This window comes from Ovis canadensis, chromosome 3 (genome assembly GCF_042477335.2).
Source record: "Ovis canadensis isolate MfBH-ARS-UI-01 breed Bighorn chromosome 3, ARS-UI_OviCan_v2, whole genome shotgun sequence".
In the NCBI taxonomy this organism is placed as follows: Eukaryota; Metazoa; Chordata; class Mammalia; order Artiodactyla; family Bovidae; genus Ovis; species Ovis canadensis.
The window spans coordinates 4,170,573-4,191,935 of NC_091247.1; the positions used below are offsets into that span (position 1 = coordinate 4,170,573).

A 21,363-nucleotide genomic window follows, 5' to 3' on the forward strand; every position below is an offset into this window, starting at 1 on the left:
GCAGGCATCTCGCCAGTGGAGGGAGGTGAAGAGCCCAGGACCGGCTGGCGCGAGGGTGTGGCCGCTCGTGGGAGGGGGACTCTGGCACGGGACTTTGCCTCTCTGAACGTCTGACTCCTCATCACTGAAAGAGGCAAAGGATCGTACGGTATCGGTTCCTTTCTCACAAGAGTACCGTGTGATTCCCTGCTGCAGGACACTCAGCTCAGAGCACAGCTGAGCGGCTGCTATTCCTCGTGATAGGGAAGCACCACGCATCCATTTGTCCATCCCATCGGTGTTTGTTACAGGCTGCTCTCCGCCAGGCCTGATCCCAGATCCTGGGGCTAGAGCAGTGACCAAAACATTCCCCTGGGAGGAGGCAGACACCACACAAACAAAAGAAGGGTTAATTTCTACTGGAACTGAGTACCCTGGGGGAAGTTAAGATGTCACTTGGGGAGTGATGGTGGGCGGGGGGTGGGGTTGCGGATGCTGGAGGGCAGTGTTCAGTTCATTTAAGCTAAGGCTTGAATGAAAAGAAGGAGCCAGTTGTGGGGAGAGAGGGAAAAGAGCCATCCAGACGGGGGTGGGGTGGGGAGGTGGGGGGGTAGGTGGGGGGGTAGGTGGGGGGGTAGGTGGGGGGTGGGTGGGGGGGTGGGTAGGGGTGGGGTGGGGTGGGTAGGGGTGGGGTGGGGTGGGTAGGGGTGGGGTGGGGTGGGGGGTGGGAGGTGCGGGGGCCAGGCAGGAGGAAGCCAGGCAGGATCTCCTGGAGGTGGGGATGGGAGTGGGAGAAGGCAGGGAGGCTGTGAAAGCCCAGGCCGAGCCTGAAAGCCAATCCAGCCCCTTCCTAAGCCAGGCGAGGACAGGGCAGGCCCTGGGAGCCAGTCAGGGACCCTGAGTATGGGGGCCTGGGGCTCTTGTCTGTATATTTCAAACATTTTATTATATAGTGAATCCATTTGTTGTAGCACAGCTAGGAAACTGTAGCTAAGTCAAGTAATTTCCAACACAGGGAGACATCACCATCACCTTTAACATTTTGATACAGTATGTATATTCTGACATCTGGAACAGGCTACAAACACAGGGCTTTAACGAAACACATTGTATCAAACTCTTTTTTTCCTGGATCTAATGTGGTGAATCCCCATTCACAAACACTCTCCTAGCCCCTGTGTTGATGGCTTTTGAGAGCAGCCATGCCCCATCGCAGACACAGGATATAGCAGGGAGATGCCCTTGAGATTACTCTAAAGCCTGTAGGCTTCTGGACTCAAATAATAGATTTAATTCACAGGCGACTATCGAAACCCAGAAGTTTTAAGTTGCAGACCTGAGTCTGCAGCCAAGGACGTGGAAAAGCTTTATCTAGAGACTTGGGTTTCACCTCACAGGTAGCTTCACTTAAGAAGTTTAACCCAGGAGTGTCACCAGATAAACAGTTTAACCCTGGGTTTCTTCTCGGAAGGCAGTTTAAGGGCGTTCTCTCTGGGCACCACCAAGCCTTGGGGCTGGGTTTGGAGCGAGTCAACACCAAGTGCCAAAGTGTCCTTTATCCCCAAACCCAGGTTTTCTCCCAGTTGCCATCGATGAGGTCCAGGGTTCAGGTCCTACCCTGCTTCCATTCATCACCGTCTCGGGATGCACCCGGAAGTTGGGTGCAGATTCCGGGAGGGAGGCCCCTCCTGGAGACTGCTCCCAGCAGAGGGGCAGTCTGAGTTGTGACTGGATCCTCCAGGTGGGGTTGATTTGACTTTCTAGAATCTGTGTCTTTCTAGCCCACAAGAGCTCCCTGTCGTATTTAGACATTTGAGAAGAAAGAGAAAGTGGCTCTCCTGGAATGGAAGCTCAGAGTGGGAATCTCCCAGAGCTGGAACATTCTGGAAAGTCCTTTGAATTGTGCCGTGAATGCCGTGGAGGTGCGTCTCCCTTTGGGTCTCTGCGGCCTCTGCTCTGGGAAGTGAAGCTGGCAGAGGCAGAGGAGCGGCTGCCCAGGGGAACTGGAGAGGGCTGAGCCGCGGGGCGGAGTGGTGGAGGGGCGGGGCAGTGGAGGGGCGGGGCCTGTGAGCCGTGGACAGCCCGAGAGCTCCGCGTGAGGACACGTTCCTTCCGTTCGAATGGTGCAGGTCTCGCCTGAATGTGATGAAGATGCCCTGGAAGGCGATGGAGTGGGGGCCTTGTCTGTGCCGTGAGGGTGATGCTGGCACATCCTCAGCGTGAGGCCAGGCACGGGGCACCAGAGGAGCCAGGGCTGTTTATAGGGTGCTCTGCACAAGAGCCTCCAGAGAGGCAGTGTGGTCCAACAGTTAACAGCTCAACCTGGGCTGTCCGACTAACCTGAACCCCAAAAGGCTGCTCTCACTAAGGATGTGACCTTGGGAAGCTTTGCTCCCCTCTGAGCCCCAGTTCCCACACCCATCAAACCGGGTCTCATAGTCGTGCCTCGTTTGTACACGGTGGTGGTGGTGGTTTAGTCACTAAGTCGTGTCTGACTGTTTTGCAACCCTGTGGACTGTAGCCCCCCAGGCTTCTCTGTCCATGGGATATTTCCCAGGCAAGAATACTGGAGTGGCTAGCCATGTCCTTCTCCAGGGGATCTTCCCAACCCAGGGATCAAACCTGCGTCTCTTGGGTCTCCTGCATTGGCAGGTGGATTCTTTACCTGCGGAGCCACTGGGCAAGCCGTTTGTACAGGGAGCGATTCCCTAACATAACTTCACATCTGTGGCATGCCTATCCCATAACAAACTTTGTAAATATTAGTCAGTTAACAGCCATTTCATTGGGAAATTATTCACTTAAGACTAGGACGTGCTTCATCTGCCTTGCCCAAACCGTACTTATCAAATGCCTCATGCATTTCACCTCTTTGTTGGTTGCCAGCGGGTCTTTTCATATTACGTCTTTAATCTTTTCATAGGAGGATGAACCCCAAGTGCCAAGAAGAGGAAGTCTTTATTTGTATGTGTATAAACGTCCCTTGGGAGCTTTGCGAGGGCGGGATGGTGCTGCCTCATCCACTGCTAGGTCCATGGTTTTGAAACCAGAATGCTTTCGATCCACCTGGGTTACCCATTGCTCTTTAAGTGTAGGTTGCAAGGAGACAGTTTAGGCTTAGTTATCTTACTTTCTGTTAGCCTGTCTTTGGCCTTCTTCCGTCCTTGAAGCGGCAGCCGTCTGGGTGCCCGTCTCACCAGCAGTCCCTGGTTCTGCAACCTTTCCGCTTAGATCTAGTCAAAGAGATGCCCTGCATCAGTAACAGGAGAGGCTGCTGACTCCCTGGGCCTTCTGGTAGACCAGCAGTCACGTCATTTCACAACAGAGCACCCATGTGCAGTTGTAGGGGTGGAGGCCACCCCTGACCATGATGCGCATTGTAGGGGAAAAAAGTGGTGAGTTTGGACTCTCTACCTGCACAGGTTGGAATCTCTAATATCACATGATAATAATATCGCCTAAAATACTGTGGGCTCTTATTACACGTTAGACCCAACCCTCAGCTCACGGATGTGTCTCTTCCTCCCTGCCCACCTCCCGTCTCCATGGTGGTCCGGAGAGGCTGAGGCTTGTCCAGGATCACCGAGCTCTTGAGTGCGGAGAGAGTGTGAGCACTGATCTGGGAATGAATGCTGCTTCTGGCCACCGGCCAGCCTCTCCTCCCTGCTCTGGGTGTCTAAGTGGGAGCAAAACCCCTCCGTGGGCATTGCTTTCTTAGGTGTGCCCTGGGAGACTGAAGAGATGAACCCCAGGGTTTTTAAATTGTTTTATGTTGGGGGGTTCATTTGTGCAGGTGTGTTTAGCTCACGTGAATTCCAGACTGAGAAGCCGGGGGAGAGAGCAGAGCCATTTCCGAGGCCTGCCGGAGGGCCAGGTTACTGAGACCAGCAGACCATGGAGGCAGGCCTCTGAAGATCCGGAATGTGATGGGGGATGCTCGCCCCAGGCTGTGAAGAGTGAACATGACTTGCTGGCACGAAGGTGGCATCTCTCAGAACCAGGCACCCTGTCGGCCCACATTGCCTCCCTCTCCCTTCAGTCCCAGAACGGTGGATTCCAGTTCTCACTTCCTGAGCATCAGGGGTAATCTTGTATTCTCTGTGAGCTGATGGCAGAGCTTCCAGTTCGCTTACAGAAAGTCATTTAACTCAGCCTAAACTGTCTGCTTGCAAGCTATGTTTAAAGAGCCAAGGGGTAGTTCAGTTTGCCCCTAAGTGCGAATAATGACGCTGGGAGCAGCCACCTGTGCACAAGGTTGGGCCTGGAGGAAACCCTGAGCTCTGGAGGCGTCCCTGGTGAGCTGCCCTGGGGGCCGTCGGGGCCCTCTCTGGGTGATCCCTGGGGCCTCGGCACTCTGGTCGCAGTCGTGCTGGGAACAGTACAGGGGCGGCAGACATCCTCTTCCCCGCGCCCCAGAAAGGCGGGTCAGCGCCCCAGCGCGGCCACGCCGTGGAGCCAGCAGCAGAACCATCAGGACGCAAAAGGCGCCCGCACGCCGAATCCTTTTAATCACCTAATGGCGGGGCGCACCCGACGCCCCCAGCTCGGGTTTCTGGCCTCGGCCGCAGCCCAGGCCGCTGTAACTACAGCCAAGTTTGGCCCGGCCTCTCCACATTACAGCCGCGACACGGCCGCGCTCAATTGAAGTATTTGAGAACAATGAAATATGCATGGCTATCAGTGACAGCCCCATAAAGCGCGGCAATTAGCCGCGTAATCCGAGAGAGGGAGCCGGCCCTCGGCAGCCCGTGGTTCCCCATTAGTTAAATGCATTTTGTACGTCCTCATCCCATCAAATCAACTAACACTTCCTTTAATTGGTTCATGAATTATACAGCCGCCCCGCATTATAATTTAATCGCCTGTAAACATTCATAGGGCCCCACTGTAAAGTGGATCGCGCTCATTAATTCGTTAATTTCAGCAGATGGAAGGGGAGATCGGATGAACGGTGGCAGAACAGAGTGCCTTGGGCAACGGAAGAAGGAAAAAAAGGTGGGGGGCCATTTAGGTTTTTTAAGGGCTGTCAGAAACTCAATCTGTGAGCTGTCAGCAGCCCGGACCCGTCCCCCACCCCCTCCACCGCACTGGCTGCGGGAAGTGACTGGCGGATTCATCCGGAGGCTTGTCAACCGTCTTTAAACATCAAGCCAGCGGGTAAACCGAGCCCAATGTAAATTAATTCTTGTCTTACGGGCCCCCCTTTCTCTGTCCCCATGAATATTTCATGGCGGGCAGCATAAATATTAATTCTAATAGCTCTGCACAGTGGTTATTATTTCTGTTTTATGACAAATATTCATAAAATATTCAGGACCCTTTTTTAGAACATTTACACACTTGATTGTGAATTTTCCCAGTTTCTCGGGGACACTGTAAACATATTGGGGTTCTCTTGATGGGCTTTTCCCCCCTTAATTAATACCGCTGGTTATCAATATTTAATCCGATTTTAGTTTTGCGGAGAAGTAAAAGCTATTAGATTGGAGGGCGGAAGGGATTTTCCCCCCTTCCATCGGTGAAATGGGAGAGTCTGTTTCTCTTTGACACCTGGGTGATCTAACAAAGGATGACCTCCCTTGCCTTTTTATCTGGAAAAAAAAATCTATCTTTTCTGCGTGTGTCTGTTCTCCCCTTACTTTTTAACTGAGAGCTCTGGCGGCAACCCAACTTGCTGTAATGAAATTCTTCACTGCAATATTTATGCAAGGATTTAACATAATTTTGGAGTAATTAAAGTGTGGGTTTAACAAACACGGTGGCGGATTCCTCAGGCAAGACAGCTGTGACGGGGGATGAGGATCTTTTGGAATCCTCGTTATTTATCTTTAACCCTGCCGATGCCTGCAGCTGTGCATGGCATCCCCAGGGAGACAGACAGAGGAGGGGGCTCCCAGCCCAAGGCAGCTGGTGCCCGTCAGGTGGTGGAGGACACAGGTGAGGTGGTGGCTTTGGCCCAAGGGAGTCTGAGGTGGGGTCCAGTGAATCTTGAGGCTTGGGGGCGCACAAAGACAGTGTGGACCTCACCCTATTTGCACCCCTCCCAAATCTCTTCAGGGCTCCTTTTCCATTTTCTGCTTCTCACCAGAGGCGTCAGGAATGTTCTAACAACGGCAAGGAACAAGTGATATTATTGTACATGTAGGAAGGTTATGAAAGAGCGACCTAGAGTCAGCCAGGCCCGGACCCCAGGCTGGAGGCACCGCTTCACCTCTTGGGAGCCTGAGTCTTTGATGGGCAGGATCACAGGCCCTCACTTGGATTAAATAGGACAAGACACCCGTGCAGCGTGCTTATTAGTGCAGGTGCCTGGCACGTAGAAAGTATATAATGGTTTGCAGTGACGATAATGATGGTGATGCTGGAGATTCATGTGCGGCAAAGGGTTAAAATTGAAGCTGAGAAGTAAAATGCTTTTGGCTAGAGAGATTCGTGGAGGAAACTTCCAGCTGTGGAAGGGGTTAAAGCCAAAGGTTTTCTGCAGCACCTTATTAAAAAATATCCGGTGGAAAAGTCAAGAGTGGAGATTCTGATGGTGGCTGGGAGATGCTTATGTGGCTCTTCAACGGGGCAGGTCTTCCCGCACCATCTGTCACTGAGAGAAACTGGCTTTGAGAAAGGAAATGTCGAAATTAGCTCATCTCACCCTCCTTCGGCTCCCTGTCTCCGGGGACCTGTGACGAGGAGATGCACTTATTTCCCAGGGGTCCAGATCTTGCACACCCTGCTCTCTGTCCTTGGAGCAAATTCCTGCTCCCAGGAAGTGCCCAGGGGAGGTCTGCCCAGTAGCAGGGTGCCAAGAGGGAGGCATGTGGTGGAGGCCTCCCTGGAAGAGCGCCTGCCCCATCTCCTGCCTTGAGTCCCTCCCAGCTGATCCATTAGAGTGGAGGAAGGTGGCTCTGACTCCAGCTGACTGTGCAGCACAGCCCAGAGGGCTAAAACCTAGACACGTGTTCAGAGTTTGGGGTTTGTGCTGAGCGGTGGACGCCGAGGACCCCCTCCCTCCTTCCGTCCCTCCTGCCTTCCTTCCTTCCCGCCCCTCCCTTCCTTCATCTTTCAGCAGATTCATGATGGGGTGCTGTGCTCAGCTGCAAGAATACTGTGGCTGGCTGCCTGGGTTTGCATCCTGGCTCCACGGCTGTGTTAGGTGAAGGTCTCCAGAGAAATAGGAACAGTCAATGTGCATTATATCAGGAGAAAAAGATTCTTTATAAGGAATTGGCTCATGTGATTATGGAGACTGGCCAGTCGCAAGATCTGGGGGTTAAGTCCACAAGCAGGAGCTTCAGGAAGAGCCAGGAGGCAGGAAGGCTGAAGTGGGGTCCACTGAGACTTTAGGATGGGAGTACAAAAGCATCCCCACCCCACTAGATCTGAAGGCAGGAGAAAGTCAATGTCCTTGTTCAAAGGCAAGCAGACACGAGGAATTTTCTGTGATTCAGGAAGGGGTCAGCCCTTTTGGTCTATTTAGACCTTCAACTGATTGGGCGAGGCCCACCCACACTAGGGAGAGCAATCTGCTCCATTCATTCCACTAATTTTTCTAAAAAATTATTTTATTGGAGTACAGTTGATTTTTAACACTGTATTAAATTCTCCTGTATTCCACTGATTTAAATGATGAGAAACACTCTCACAGACACACCCAGAATAATATTTGACCAAATATCTGCATACCCTGTGGGCCCATTCAAGTGGACACACAGAGTTAGCCATCACGGCCACTTTCTAGCTGGGACGCTTCGACAGGTTAACCCTCTCTGTCTCTTGGGTTTTCTTCACCTGCTGTAAAAAATGATGATAATCCCCTTGTAAGGTCACGAGGAGGAGCTTTGACCTAAGGTAGGTCAAGTCTTAGAAGACTGCCTGCCATGTAGGCCCCATGGGTATTCAGTCTTATCATCACAGTAAGCAATTTGTATGAATTTTCATATTTAATCCTTAACTCTGTGAGGTACTTTTATTTTTTAATCCTTGTGTACGGAGACTTGGACGGTAGGATGGCTGGTCCCTCAGTGAGCCGGCAGGTGCCACTGGAGTTTGAACCCAAGTCTTTCTGACCTCAGAACTCATGTCCAAGCCTGACAGCCTGGGGGACAGGCTTGCACACAGGAGGTTGCATCCACTTCAGTGGGACTGATACTTCGAGGCCCTTGGTGACTTTCAGGGCACCTGTCTCAGGTGGAGTTCCCCCCGGAAGCAGAGGCTAAGACAGCCGTAGGGTGGGAAAACTCAGTGAGCAGGTAACAGCTGAGCTGAGCAAAGGGGCCGAAGCTGGAGGAGGCAAGCTGACCCAGGCTCCTCGATTCTGTGGGGGCCCCTTGCAGGGGAGGGCTGCGTTGGGCAGGCCCTGGTACCCCTCTGTGCTCACTCACTGGCCATGGGCCACCCCCAGAGGACTGTGACCTTGCTCAAAAGCTTGGGTTAAAAATGTCCATCAGTTGGTGAATGAATAAGCAAAATCTGGTCCAGCCATACCACAGAACACCATTTGGCCATAAAAGGGGATGAAGTTCTGATACATGTTACGATAGGGACAAATCTTGAAAACACTGGCTAAATGAAAGATGCTTGGCACGTAGAGGCACGGGGATAGTCTATGTTATTATGTGTTAAGCACTTGATATGTTTAACCTTTAAAATAACCTTGTAAGTTCCTCTTTTTTTTTTTTTTTCGTTTTCCTAATTGGAGACTTGAAGGGCCGTGCATCATATGATTCCATTTGTAGTGTGTGTCCAGATGGAACACATACACAGAGACAAAACCAGACAAGCAGTCGCCAGGATCTGGGAGCTGGAGGGTGGGGAGGGCCTGTTCACGGGTACAGCGTTTCCTTTGGGCATGATGAAAGTCCCCCAGACTTACATTGTGTCAATGGTTGCACTCTTTGTAAATATAATACACTAAAAATAATTACGTTGTATACTTTTGAGGGGGTGAATTATATCTTAGTTCCTGTGTGCATGCCAAGTCACTTCAGTCGTGTCCAACTCTTCATGATCCTATGGACGGTGGCCCACCAGGCTCTTCTCTATGGGGATTCTCCAGGCAAGAATACTGGAGTGGGTTGCCATGACCTCCTCTAGGAGATCTTCCCAACCCAGGGATCAAAGCCACGTCTCCTATGTCTCCTGCGGTGGCAGCTGGGTTCTTTACCACTAGCGCCACCTGGGAAGCCCCAAATTATATCTCAGTAATCATGTTTTTTTAAAAAAAAGAACATGGGGCTCAAGTCTTGCAAGGTATTTACAGCTGGAAGAGGTCAGCTGGTCTCACTCCTTACAGCTGAGACGCAAATTCTTTCTCGAAGAGGGGTCTGCTGGAGCATCCAGGTGTCAGCCACACCACGGGGCCCTGAATGTTCACCAGCCCTGATGTTCTTCTGGGACTGAACTGGGGTCCACACCGGCGTACTTAGTGGTTGCTCAGCTGTTGATCAGCTGATCAGTGGTTGATCAGTATTCCCGCCGTCAGAGGGGACCTCGAGGCAGCCAGGCAGTGGCTGCAGGCACTCCGACGCCTGAGCCCTCTCACCTACTCTGAGCACTGACAGAGGGAGGGGTGTGGCTCCTGGCCAGCGGCCAGGGATGACGGGTCTCCAGAAACACGCAGGAGCCTCTCACAGAGGAGGAGCCCAGCTGGGCGGTGAGCCAGGCCCCTCAGACACAGACCCGGAGCTGAAGGATGACCAAGGGAAAGGCAGTGAAGAGTGTGGGTGCCAGTGGCCCCTGAGAGCCGCTGTGGCTCTGCCCAGCTGAGTGCCCCGTAGCGATGGCTGACTTGCTGAGCATGAGTGGTCATGAGCGATGTTGGGGAGAGGGCAGTGTTGGAGGGAGTTTGGACACTGGGCCTGTGTGGATCTGAGCAAAGCCAGAATTTTCAGAGTCCTCCGGTGTCCGCACACGTGCAGGCTGAGAGCCATTGGTGTAGATGGGCGCCCTGACTGGGCATAGGCTGGCTAGTCTTGGAGTAAGGCTCTGGAGACCTTGCTTTCTACAGGTCTACTGTCATTTTCAGCCTGAAACTCATTTGCCTTTCTCTTTGGGAAAAGTTTGCAAAACTTTCTGGCTTCCAACGACATGCGGTTCATGACCGTCCAGGAAGTAGCTGGGTGGCCACGTGCAGAGGAATTATTCTCTTTCTTCCCAGTGGTGATGGAGGCAGGCATTTTTAGAGGACTCTCGAATGGAGACCGATTATGCAGGAATCTGATCCTGGGGTCACTCTCCTTGCACCAGACTGCTGCATTTTTGTATGGCGTGTGCTGTACTTACTGCCAGGCATGCTCACTAATTTCCCAGTTAATGACAGTCGTGGAGACTGTTCTCCCTGCCCCTTGAGAGATTTTAGACATGGGCAGGGTAGATCTGCCACTATCAATTATGCACAGTTTTAAACAAGAAATGGGCAGCGGGAGCCTCGTTTTTTTTTTTTTTTTTTTTAAGGAGCAGGGAGGGGACACTACAGCTGCTACCAAAGGGCAGGAGGCATGGTGCATGGGGGCTTAAAACGGGGTTGAGATGTCTGGCCTTTTGTTTTCAAATTGTTCTCTTGTCAGAGTGAAACTTATGCATAGTGAAAACATTACACTCTGGCCAGGGCCCTCTCCTGTCTCCAGGGCGGCCTTGCATCCAGACTCCGTGCAGGGGCACATTCTCCTCTGCACTGTAGTTGAGGGCGGCTGTGATGGCAATCTGCAGCCTGCATCCGCGGCCGGGAGGACCAGAGACCGATCTCATTGAGCTGATGGCGCCCGTTGCCATGAGATCGAATCCGCTCTTCCACGGCATCACAGCTGGCTCCCTCCCATGCTAATCCGCTCATCCACTGCACATTTATTCAGTCCTCACCTCTTTCCTGCACGAAGGGCATAACAGACCTGACCACCCAGAGCCTTGTCTTCAGACAGCTCACCCCCAGGGTACTCAGAGGTGGGGATCCTTCTGCAGCTGGCCGAGTTCTTATTGTTCTAAATCCAGTTTTTAAACACTATTTTTATTTATGTATTTGGCTGCATCAGACCTTCGTTGCAGCACGTGGTATCTTTCACTGTGGCACGTGGGCTTCGATGCCCCGCAGCACGTGGGATCTTAGTTCCCTGACCTGGGTTGGAAACCACAACCCCTGCTTTGCAGGGCAGATTCTTAACCACTGGAGCCCCAGGGAAGCCCCCTTGTCTTGTCTTTTGGTTTCTGATAGTCTGTGCATAATTCGTTTGCCCTCTCTAACCACTCTCTGCCACGTCGTCTTTCTTCATGCTGTTCTTGGCTACGTCCAGCTTTCACTCCCACGAGCGTCCTCCAAGAGTGTACATCTCCCACGCTGCCATCCCCGAATGCAGCCACCTCTAGACGTGACGCCGCCTCTCCCTGACCCTGGACCGAGGGAGGCCTTGTCCCGGTGGGTCCATAATGAGGGTTACGCCTGCTTTCTGTTATCCGATGGCTCCGCAGCTCACCGTCATATGAGAACTGTTTCGCCAGGGCTTTGACCTTGCCTGCCCTCTCTGATGTGTCAGGGCACAAACATTAAAGGTGAACAGACCATTCTAGTGTCTTAGGGTCACTTTGCCTTTTTTCTTGGCGGCTCTTTTTTCTTTCTGTTCCCTGCTTCAGTGGCAATCATTGCAAAGTTCCCTTTGAGATAAGACCCGTTGATTATTCCAAAGCCGTAGAGCCGCTGTTGCCTGCGCTCCAGCCGCACAGAAGGGCTCTGAGTGGCAGAGCTGAGTCCTGGTTTAAAGTGCAGACAGTGCTCCTGCCTTCCAGACGGCTCAGCGCACCCTCTGGGCTTTGAAGAAACTGGAGAAGGAGGAGGCGTTCAAGCCTGTTTCAAGAAATGGTTTTCCTGGACAGATCTTCCCAATTTGAATATCAAATTTGGAAACAGAGGTTACTAAGGGATCTATTTGTGCCTCCTCCTGTATGTTGTTAGTTGTGTATATAATTCACATGTTTATGTATTCTCAATGCAAATCCAATCCCTTATCAGGTATAGGTTTCACAAATATTTTCTCCTGGTCTATGATATCTCTTTCATTTTCTTAATGTTTTTTTGAAGAGCACACGCTTTCAATTGTTAGGCTTTTAATAAAATCTAATTTATTAATTTAAAAATCCATGGGTCATGATTTTGGTGTCATATGTAGGAAATGTTTAACCCAAGGTCACAGGTTTTCTTCTAGAAGTTTAATAGTTTTAGGTTTATATTTCCATCCATGATTTGTTTTGAAATAGTTTTTGTAGATGGCGTGAGGTGTGGCCCAAGATTATTATCATTATTTGCATATGAATGTCTCATTATTCTAGCACCGTTGGGTGAAAAAACACATCTTTCTCCTTTGAATTGTGTCACTGCCTTTGTTGAAAAGGTCATATTTGTATAAGTCAATTTCCAGACGCTTTGTTCTGTCTTTTTAATCCATCTGTCTAGCCTGTCACTAACATTCATACTGTCTATACTACTGCAGCTTTATAGTAAGCCTTGAAATCAATTTGTTCTTCTATTTCAACATTTTTAAAGTGATTCTAATTCTTTTTCAGAAGCACGTTGCATATAAAATTGACTTGTGTGGAATCTTCAAAACACCTTCTTGGAATTTCGATTAGGATTGCACTGAATCTGTAGATCTGTCAGGATCAACATCTTACCTGCATTGAGTCTCTGAGTCCATGAACATGGTATAGCTCCCGATACGTATTTAAGTCTTTGGCATCTTTCATCAGTGCTTTGTGATTTTCACCATACAGATCTTATACGTATTTTGTTAGCTTTACATCTAAGTATTTCACTTTTATATTATTGCAAATGGTACTTTAAAATTTTGATTTCCAACCGTTTATTGCTAGTATCTTGAAAAATTGGTTTACTCTTGTCTATTGATTTTGTATCCTGTGTATTCACTAATCCCACTTATTAATTGTTGTAGCCTTTTTGAAGATTCTTTAGGGCTCTAATTAGATGACCCTGTCATCTGCAAATAACGGTTTTATTTCTTCCTTTTCAATGTGTATGCTTGCTATTTCCTTTTCTTGTCTTATTATACTCTCCAGGACTTCCAGTAAGATGTTGAATAGAATTCATGAAAATGGACATTCTGCCTTGTTCCCAATCTTAAGGGAAAAGCACCCAGTCTTTCACCATAACATATAATGTTAGCTGTAATATTTTGGTAAATACCCTTTATTAGATTGAAGAGGAAATTACCTTCTGTGTATAATTTGCTTGGAATATTTACCAGGAAGTGACATAAAATTCTGTAAACTGCTTTCCTACATCTATTGAGATAGTTATATAGTTTTCTTCTTTAGTCTCATAATACGGTTATGTGTTAGTTGCTCAGTCAACTCTTTGCAACTCCATGAATTGTAGCCCACCAGCCTCCTCTCTCCATGGAATTCTCCAGGCAAGAATACCAGAGTGGGTTGCCATTTTATACTCCAGGGGATCTTTGCAACGTAGGTATCCAAACCAGGTTTACAAGCATTGCTGGCAGATTCTTTACCATCTGAGCCACCAGGGAAGCTTATACTAACTGATTTTTGAATACTGAACCAGATTTGCATCACTAGGCTAATCCTCATTTAGTTGTAATGTAGTATTCTTTTTTATGTGTTGCTAGATTCAATTTGCTAATATTTTTATTGAGTATTTTTTGCCTCTGTATTCGTGAGGGATATTGGTCTACAGTTTTCTTATAGTGTCTTTGTCTGGCTTTTGGTATCAGGGAAATGCTGCCTGATAAAACAAGTTGTATTCTCTTTTCTGAGTTTTTATAGCATTGGCATTTTAGATAGTGTTCAGTTCAGTTCAGTCGCTCAGTCGTGTCCGACTCTTTGCGACCCCATGAATTGCAGCACGCCAGGCCTCCCTGTCCATCACCATCTCCATACAGTGGAAGTGAGAAATAGATTTAAGGGTCTAGATCTGATAGATAGAGTGCCTGATGAACTATGGACTGAGGTTCGTGACATTGTACAGGAGACAGGGATGAAAACTAGATAGTGTAGAGTTAATACTATCACATGGTTCATTTTTTTAAATTTATTTCTTTGCTGCGTTGGCTCTTGTTTGTGGCCTGAAGGCTCTTTCTCTAGGTGTGCCGTGTGGGCTTCAGAGCACATGTGCTCAGTAGTCATGGCACACAGCAGGTGGAATCTTAGTTCCCTGATCAGGGATTGAACCTACATCCCTGCATCGGAGCAGAGTCCCAACCATCGGACCCCCAGAGAAGTCCTGGTTCATGTTTTTCGGTCCATTCATTCGTTTGTATACATATGTATATTCAGAACCTCATTAAATGTTAAGTTTTTCCCCCCTCCCCCTACCTTCATCATAATAACTATACACTGCACCATCGTGCTTATTTTTAAAAATATTTCTTGATTTGTATTTATTTGGCTTCACCAGGTCTTAGTTTCGGCGTGCAGGATCTTCGATCTTCCTTTGTGGTGTGCGGGGGCCAGTTCCCGGAGCAGGGACTGAGCCTGGGCCCCCGCATTGGGAGCACAGAGTCTTAGCCACTGGCCCCCCAGGAAAGTCCTGTAGCACTTATTTTTTATTGTGGTAAAATACACATAACATGAAACTTGCCATTCTAACCATTCAGCGTACATTTGAATGGTGTTAAGTACATTCCTGTGCAACGCATCACCACCATCCATCTCCAGAACTTTTCCACCTTCCCAAATGGAAACTGTCTCCACTGAACAACAACCTGGGATTTCTCCTTCTTCCCAGCCATGGGCGCCCACCATTCTGCCCTCTGTCTTTATGAATTTGACTAGTCTACATACTTCATTTAAGTGGCATCATACAACATTTATCCTTTTGTGTCTGACTTCTGTCACTTAGTGGAATGTCTTCAAGGTCCATCCACACTGTAGCAGGGGTCAGGATTCCATTTCTTTCCAAGGCTGTCTAGTAGTCCGTTGTGGGTGTATGTCTCACTTTGTTTATCCACTCATCTACTGACGGACACTTGGGTTATTTTTGCCTTTTGGCTCTTGTGAATAATGCTGCAATGAACTTAGGTGTGCAAATACCTGTTCAGCCTCTGCTTCCCCTTGTTTTGGGTGTATATGTCAGCAGTGGAAAGGCTGATCACACATGGCACCTTTCTACATTCCTACTGGCAAGGCGCAAGGCTCCCACTTCCTCCGCATCCTCATCTACCAACCCTTGTTATTTGCTGGTTTTTTGATAATGGCCCTCCTGATGGGTATGAAGTGGAATATCACCGTAGTCATAACAAGAGTGGGTCAAGAGAGCCAGCAGTCATCGGGCATCTGTGTCCTGGGTGATAGCCGATGAGTCCTCCCCTCTTTGGGGCTCCGTTTCCCCGTCGTGTACACTGAGCAGACTGGATCAAAGCTATGGTTCTAAGAATTGACTACATACTACAGTCACTTGGGGAGCTTTTAAGAATCTCCATTCCCAGACCTTACCTCAAGCCAGTTATAGCAGAATCTCGAGGGCTGGGGCCCAGGTCTCAGTAATCTCAGAATTCCCCTGATAGTTCCAAGGTTTGGCCAAGTGAGACCTGAGGATACAGACAAGCTTCCCACACCTGCCCAAGCATAAGAATCACCTGTGCTGCTGATTTACAAATATAGGTCTCCCAGTCCCTCCCCCGGAGGTTTTGGCTTGGTACCCTCTGGGAGGGGTACCCTGTATTTATTCTTTTAATAATTTTTATTAAATCACTGGGAAAGACCCTGATACTGGGGAAGATTGAGGTCAGGAGGATAAGGGGGCAACATAGGATAAGATGGTTGGATGGCAACTATCCAGCTCAATGGACATGAGTTTGAGTAAACTCTGGGAGATAGTGAAGGACAGGGAAGCCTGGCGTGCTGCAGTCCATGGGGTCGCGAAGAGTCAGACAAGACTGAGCAACTACACAACAACAACAGTAGCTGGTTTATAATCTGGGTCAGTTTCAGGGTCAAAATCTGTATTTTAGACAAGCCCTCCCGATGATCCTTAACATCAGACAAATCTGGGAAACAGGATCAGAGCAGCCCTTCTCCAGCCGCAGTGTACGTACAGGTCCCTGTGGATCTCGTCAACAGTAGTCTCCGGTTCAGTGGGTGGGCCATGGGGCTTGAGTCCCAGCTGCTGCTGCTGCTGCTAGTCTGGGGAGCCCACTTGGAGCAGCGAGGGATTGGAGGCGCATGCCTTCCGTCTCCCTCCTGAGGCAGCCCTGAAATTCTGCAAACCCCGAGGCAGGTGGCGCTCCCGCCCCTGGTGAGCCCAGGCACGTAGACCAGGAGTGTCTCTGCGCCGTGCACCCTGCTCTGGCTCTTCTCTGCTTTCACATTCTCTCTTTCCTGACTGTTACCGTAAATGAGCAGCGTAACACCCCAAACCCGCAGGTGGGGGCCCGCACAGCGCCGTGCACCTCCACAGAGCTGCGTGGGCTCCCCGCTCCTCTCCCCACCACCTGGCTCTGACATCGGGGTGCATGAGTCTGGCTAATCAGAAGCTTCCAGCCTCTGGAAGCCCAGCTCCTCCACAGAGAGGCTTTTCCCAACGATGTGTTTCAAGTACCAATTTGGTGTCTGCGCACTTCTGATCTTGCCAGCCTTTCACAAGCCTTTCTCTTGAATGACGACAAATGGTCTTCATATGCTGGGTTAAAAATCTTTCAGTTGGGGCTGTTTGTTTATGAAGCAGCTTCTATTATCACAGATTTCCAAACTAGCTTCCTTTCTACTGGCATCGGCGTCCAGAGCTATACCGTCAGCCCCCAGCCGCAGTGACAGCCGCGTTTCGGTGTTGCTGTTGGGCCTCGCAAGTTCTGGGGGTGCAGGGGGGCAGCATGTTTGGAGCGTAAAGGATGAAAGCACATCAAAAACACCTGTGCGCCCTGTGTTCCAACGCTCCTGATCTTACGTGTTTTATTTGGTGGCTGTTATCCTGGGAATGGAGATTTTTGTCGACATGTGCGGGGAAGATTTCCATGGCTGCTGCCACACCGCCCCCCTCCCGTTCCCCCCTCCCCAGGATGAGCTTGCTTGGTGTGGTGGTGGCTGCAGCTTTCACCAGATACCAGCAAGGGGATCCTTGGCAACTGGGCAGATGTGAGCCTCAGCAAACAGCATGGGCGAAACAAGGGAAAGAGAAGAAAGGGGGTGGGAGATGCCAGTCTTGAACAGAGAGTATTTGCCTCACATTTGGTTTACTTCTTTTTTTGGGGGGGTGGTTCTTCCCTGGTGGCTTAGGCAGTGAGGTGTCTGCCTGCAGTGCAGGAGACCCGGGTTCAGTCCCTGAGTTGGGAAGATCCCCTGGAGAAGGAAATGGCAACCCACTCCAGTATTCTTGCCTGGAGAATCCCATGGATGGAGAAGCCTGATGGGCTACAGTCCCTGGGGCTGAAACAAGAGTTGGAAACGACTGAGCGGCCAAACAGCAACAGGACAATGTGCTGCTCATTCATCCACCCTTTTCTGCACGTTTCCTGTGAATGCTCCCCAGGCCCCAGGACCCTGGTCAGGGGCTGATCGCTGGTCTGGCCCTAGAGGTGACACCTGGGCTCAAGAGGCTGTCTGGGGCCCCTGGGGACTGGGGCCCTATTCGACCCACCAAAGCTTGGCCTCTTGGCAGCCCCATCAGTACATCTGGTGAATTCCTGGGGGCAGGGGAGGGCCTTCTTTTGTTCACTAGCTTGGGGGAAGGCAGAGGATCCATCCTGAAGACTCCCACCCAAGAGTGAAGGCGGGAAAGCTCTGAGTACACAGCGGGCACTCCATAAATGCACGTATGAATTGCAGCAATGAATAAACAGTAAAGTGAGCGACAGAATATTCCAGAACTTATTAAAAAACCTGAGATGGTTTAACCCTAGAAGGCAGGGCCTGGATTAGACCTGTGGGCAGGAGCCAGAGCACTTGGTCAGTTGGCCTGCCCCCAGCCCCCCGCCCCCGGCAGGCACGCCTCCCTCCTGTCCCATTTGTCTTGCGACTGACCCCGGGGCCGGTGGCTCTTTGCAGTGGGGCCTGTCCTACAGGCGGTGAGATGCTGAGCTGTAGCCCTGGCCTCCACCTGCTGGGTGCCAGTTGCACCCCCTCCCCAGCCGCGACAACCGGAAACGTCCCTATACATTGTCCAACATCTCAGGGCAAACTCAGCCCTGACCGAGAACATCTGTCCTCAGGTTTCGTATAAAGAAAGGCTTCCAGATGATAAACACCATATGATACCGCTTATATGTGGAATCTAAAAATGTGGAACAGATGAACTTATTTACAAAACAGAAACAGAATCACAGATGTAGGAAGCAATCTTACGGTCACCAGGGGGAGATGAGGGGAGGGATGCCTTGGAGGTTGGGGTGGACACATGTGAAGTGTTAGTCACTCAGTTTTGTCTGACTCTTTGCCACCCCATGGACTGTAGCCTGCCAGGCTCCTCTGTTCGTGGAGTTCTCCAGGCAAGAGTACTGGAATGGGTTGCCGTTTCCTTCTCCAGGGGATCTTCTCGACCCAGGGATCAAGCCTATGTCTCTTGCGTCTCCTGCACTGGCTGGTGGGTTCTTTACCAGTGAGCCCCCAGGGAGGCCCATCTTCAACATTAGCAGACTCTTTGAGAGCCACGGACTGTAGTCCATGGAATTCTCCAGGCCAGAATACTGGAGTGGGTAGCCTTTCCCTTCTCCAGGGGATCTTCCCAACCCAGGAATCGAACCCGGTTTCCTGCATTGCAGGCGAATTCTTTACCAACTGAGCCACAAGGGAAGCCCAAGCATATAGGAGTGGGTAGTCTATTCCTTCTCCAGTGGATCTTCCTGACCCAGGGATCAAACCCGGGTCTCCTGCATTGGCAGGCGGATTCTTTACCAACTGAGCTATCAGGGAAGCCCAGCAACTATTAGCTCAGATGGTAAAGAATCCGCCTGCAATGCAGGAGACCCGGGTTGATCCCTGGCTTGGAAAGATCCCCTGGAGAAGGAAATGGCAACCTACTCCAGCATTCTTGCCTGGAGAATCCCATGGACAGGAGCCTGGAGGGCTACACTCCATGGGGTCACAAAGAGTTGGACATGACTGAGCAACTCACACACTTTTGCAGGTGAGGAAACAGTCTCAGAGAGGTTGTGTTTGTGGCCTGAGGTTACACAGCAGGTCCATGTGGAGGTGAGATTCTAACCCGCATCTGTGTAATTCCAGGAAACTCACTGGTCTCCCCCAAGGATGGGGCATTCACTCCCCACAGCTCACCCCCCATGGAGTGTCTCCCCCAACCACTGCCCCGGGAGCAATGGCGGCTGGGAGCTGTCCCTGAATCAGGAGGTGGAGAGCTTCCGCAGCGGGGAGACCCCACCTGCATCTTTCCCTGGTGACCGGCCAGAGCCTGGTGCCCCAAGCCCTGAGTCAAGGCCACTGAGGCTCTGCCCACTCTGGGGGGCTGAAGCCCACCCTGGCCTCGAGTCCAGCCTGCGGTTCCCTCCAGCAGACATGGTGCCTCTTCTCCCCGCAGGGTGTTTTTCCTGAATGTGCCATTTGATTCTGTCATCGAGCGGCTGAGCCTGAGAAGAACTGACCCCGTCACAGGAGAAAGGTTTGTGCCAGCCCTGCAGTGGGCTGCGGCCCTCTGAGGGCTCCAGAGGCCACGCCCCACAGGGGACCCCCCTCTCTCCATCTAGCTGATGGGTGCCAGGGCGGGGCTGCTCCAGGGACCCTGCTGGGGACAACTGACAGAAGATTCTAGAAAGGGGGTTCACCCAGCCAGTTCCTCCACTCTGTCTGCTGACCCTCTTTTCCTGGGAGAGTAGCAAGAAAATGAATGTCCAGGCTGTACAACAGCTGTTAAACTGCTCACCTGCTCTGACCTGGGCTTGGCTCTGACCCCAGCATGTCGCCGCGGTGCATCCCTGACGTGGCTGCTGAACAGATGCGTCCCCTTGGGAACAGCGTCGCCTCTGAGCCCTCCCGTGGCTATAGGGGCTAAATCCTGCAAGCTAAGGCCTTGTATCTGACCAAGTGCAATTGCTGTGTTGGTGGTGAAACACAGTCTACAGTCCCCGCGATTAAAGGTTGAAGCCCCCATCTTCCCAGCAACCAGGGCCCTGTTTCTTGGTAACTAGACCGCGTTTCTCAGGACAGAGGAGGAGGGGCGGGAAGGAAGCACCAGGATTTTCCCATCACCTTGCACTGGGGGATGTCCTCTCACTGATCTGTGTCAAGTGAAACGGCCTTCGTGCTGCCGGGGTCTCTCCCCCAGGGACCAGGGCACTTCCTCGTGTCTCCACTCATGCCTGGTGTTGTGATGTCCCATCCCTTATTTGACCGTGAGCTCCATGAACACAGAGGTGATGTCTCACCTGCCATTGGGTTGCCAGTAGCAGGGGTATGCTAGGCGTACGTGGCAGGTACCTAGTATTGCTTGGAAGGAAGAAAGGAAAGGAGAAAAGAAGGAATGAACAAAAGGAATCTGGCCCTTAGTATTTTACTTTATTCTGTCCTAGTACTGATCTGTGGCCTTCTCTCCTGGGAAGGGGCCATGCTGTGGCTCTCAGCCTAGCCAGTGGCTGGTGCAGAGTAAATGTCTGCTGCTGGTGGTCATGGGCTCCAGCCTCTCTCCTGGGAAGGGGTCCCTTCTCGCCTGTCCTCTGAGCTGGACCAGGGTTCACTGGCTTCCCTGCCTCTCGCAGGTACCACCTCATGTACAAGCCACCTCCGACCATGGAAGTCCAGGCCCGTCTCCTGCAGAATCCCAAGGATTCGGAAGAGCAGATCAAGCTCAAAATGGATCTGTTCTACAGGAATTCCGCTGAGCTGGAGCAGTTCTACAGGGACGCCATCACCCTCAACGGGGACCAGGACCCGTACACAGTCTTCGAATACATTGAGAGTGGGATCATTAATCTCCTACCCAAGAAAGTCCCCTGACAGGTTCTGAGCTGGGAGCATCCCTCAGGAAAACAGAGTTAGCCCCTCACCCCCAACCCTCTGGAAGATCAGCCAAGCCAATAAAGTGCTGGGTGCAGTCTCGTGGGTCCTGGAGGTGGCGGCCGGAAGCTGGCCTTGTTTTGGGGTCTGGGAATGCAGGCCGGGCACAGCCCGGGGAGGCAGTCAGGTTGACAGTGGCGGCCCGGGTCAGACCTGGGATGCGGTGTGGCTCCAGTGGCCATGCCCTGTGCACCCTGGGGTTGTCGCTGGATCCTCGTTTCTTGCATCTGAAATGGGTAACAATAGTCCCTGCCTCACAGGGCTGCCTTGGGATGAAACGCGATGATACAGGGAAAGCTCTCACCCACGCTACGCTCTCTGTGAATACAGTTTCACCAAAGCCACTGTCTCCAGAGCAGCCTACCCAGTAGAACTCTCTGGAATGACCGATGTGCAGCTAACACAGCGGCCGTGAGCTCCAGGGGACTGTCG

General features: G+C 51.1%; 1 protein-coding gene and 1 long non-coding RNA gene across 8 annotated transcripts in view; both read left to right on the forward strand.

Moving 5' to 3' along the window:
* Positions 1-11,338, forward strand: part of LOC138436490 (uncharacterized) — a 39,070-nt gene extending 27,732 nt beyond the window's left edge. Inside the window, exon 3 of the long non-coding RNA XR_011255430.1 lies at positions 11,259-11,338. This is a non-coding gene — a long non-coding RNA (uncharacterized lncRNA). The remainder of the gene's footprint in view (positions 1-11,258) is intronic.
* AK8 (adenylate kinase 8) overlaps positions 1-20,968 on the forward strand; it is a 133,894-nt gene extending 112,926 nt beyond the window's left edge. For all 7 annotated transcript variants that reach the window (XM_069582093.1, XM_069582094.1, XM_069582095.1 and 4 more), the window contains 2 exons: positions 19,460-19,540; positions 20,634-20,968. In XM_069582093.1, the coding sequence (XP_069438194.1) occupies positions 19,460-19,540; positions 20,634-20,871 (319 nt within the window). In that variant the 3' untranslated portion in view covers positions 20,872-20,968. The remainder of the gene's footprint in view (positions 1-19,459; positions 19,541-20,633) is intronic.
* The last annotated feature ends 395 nt before the right edge of the window (positions 20,969-21,363 follow it).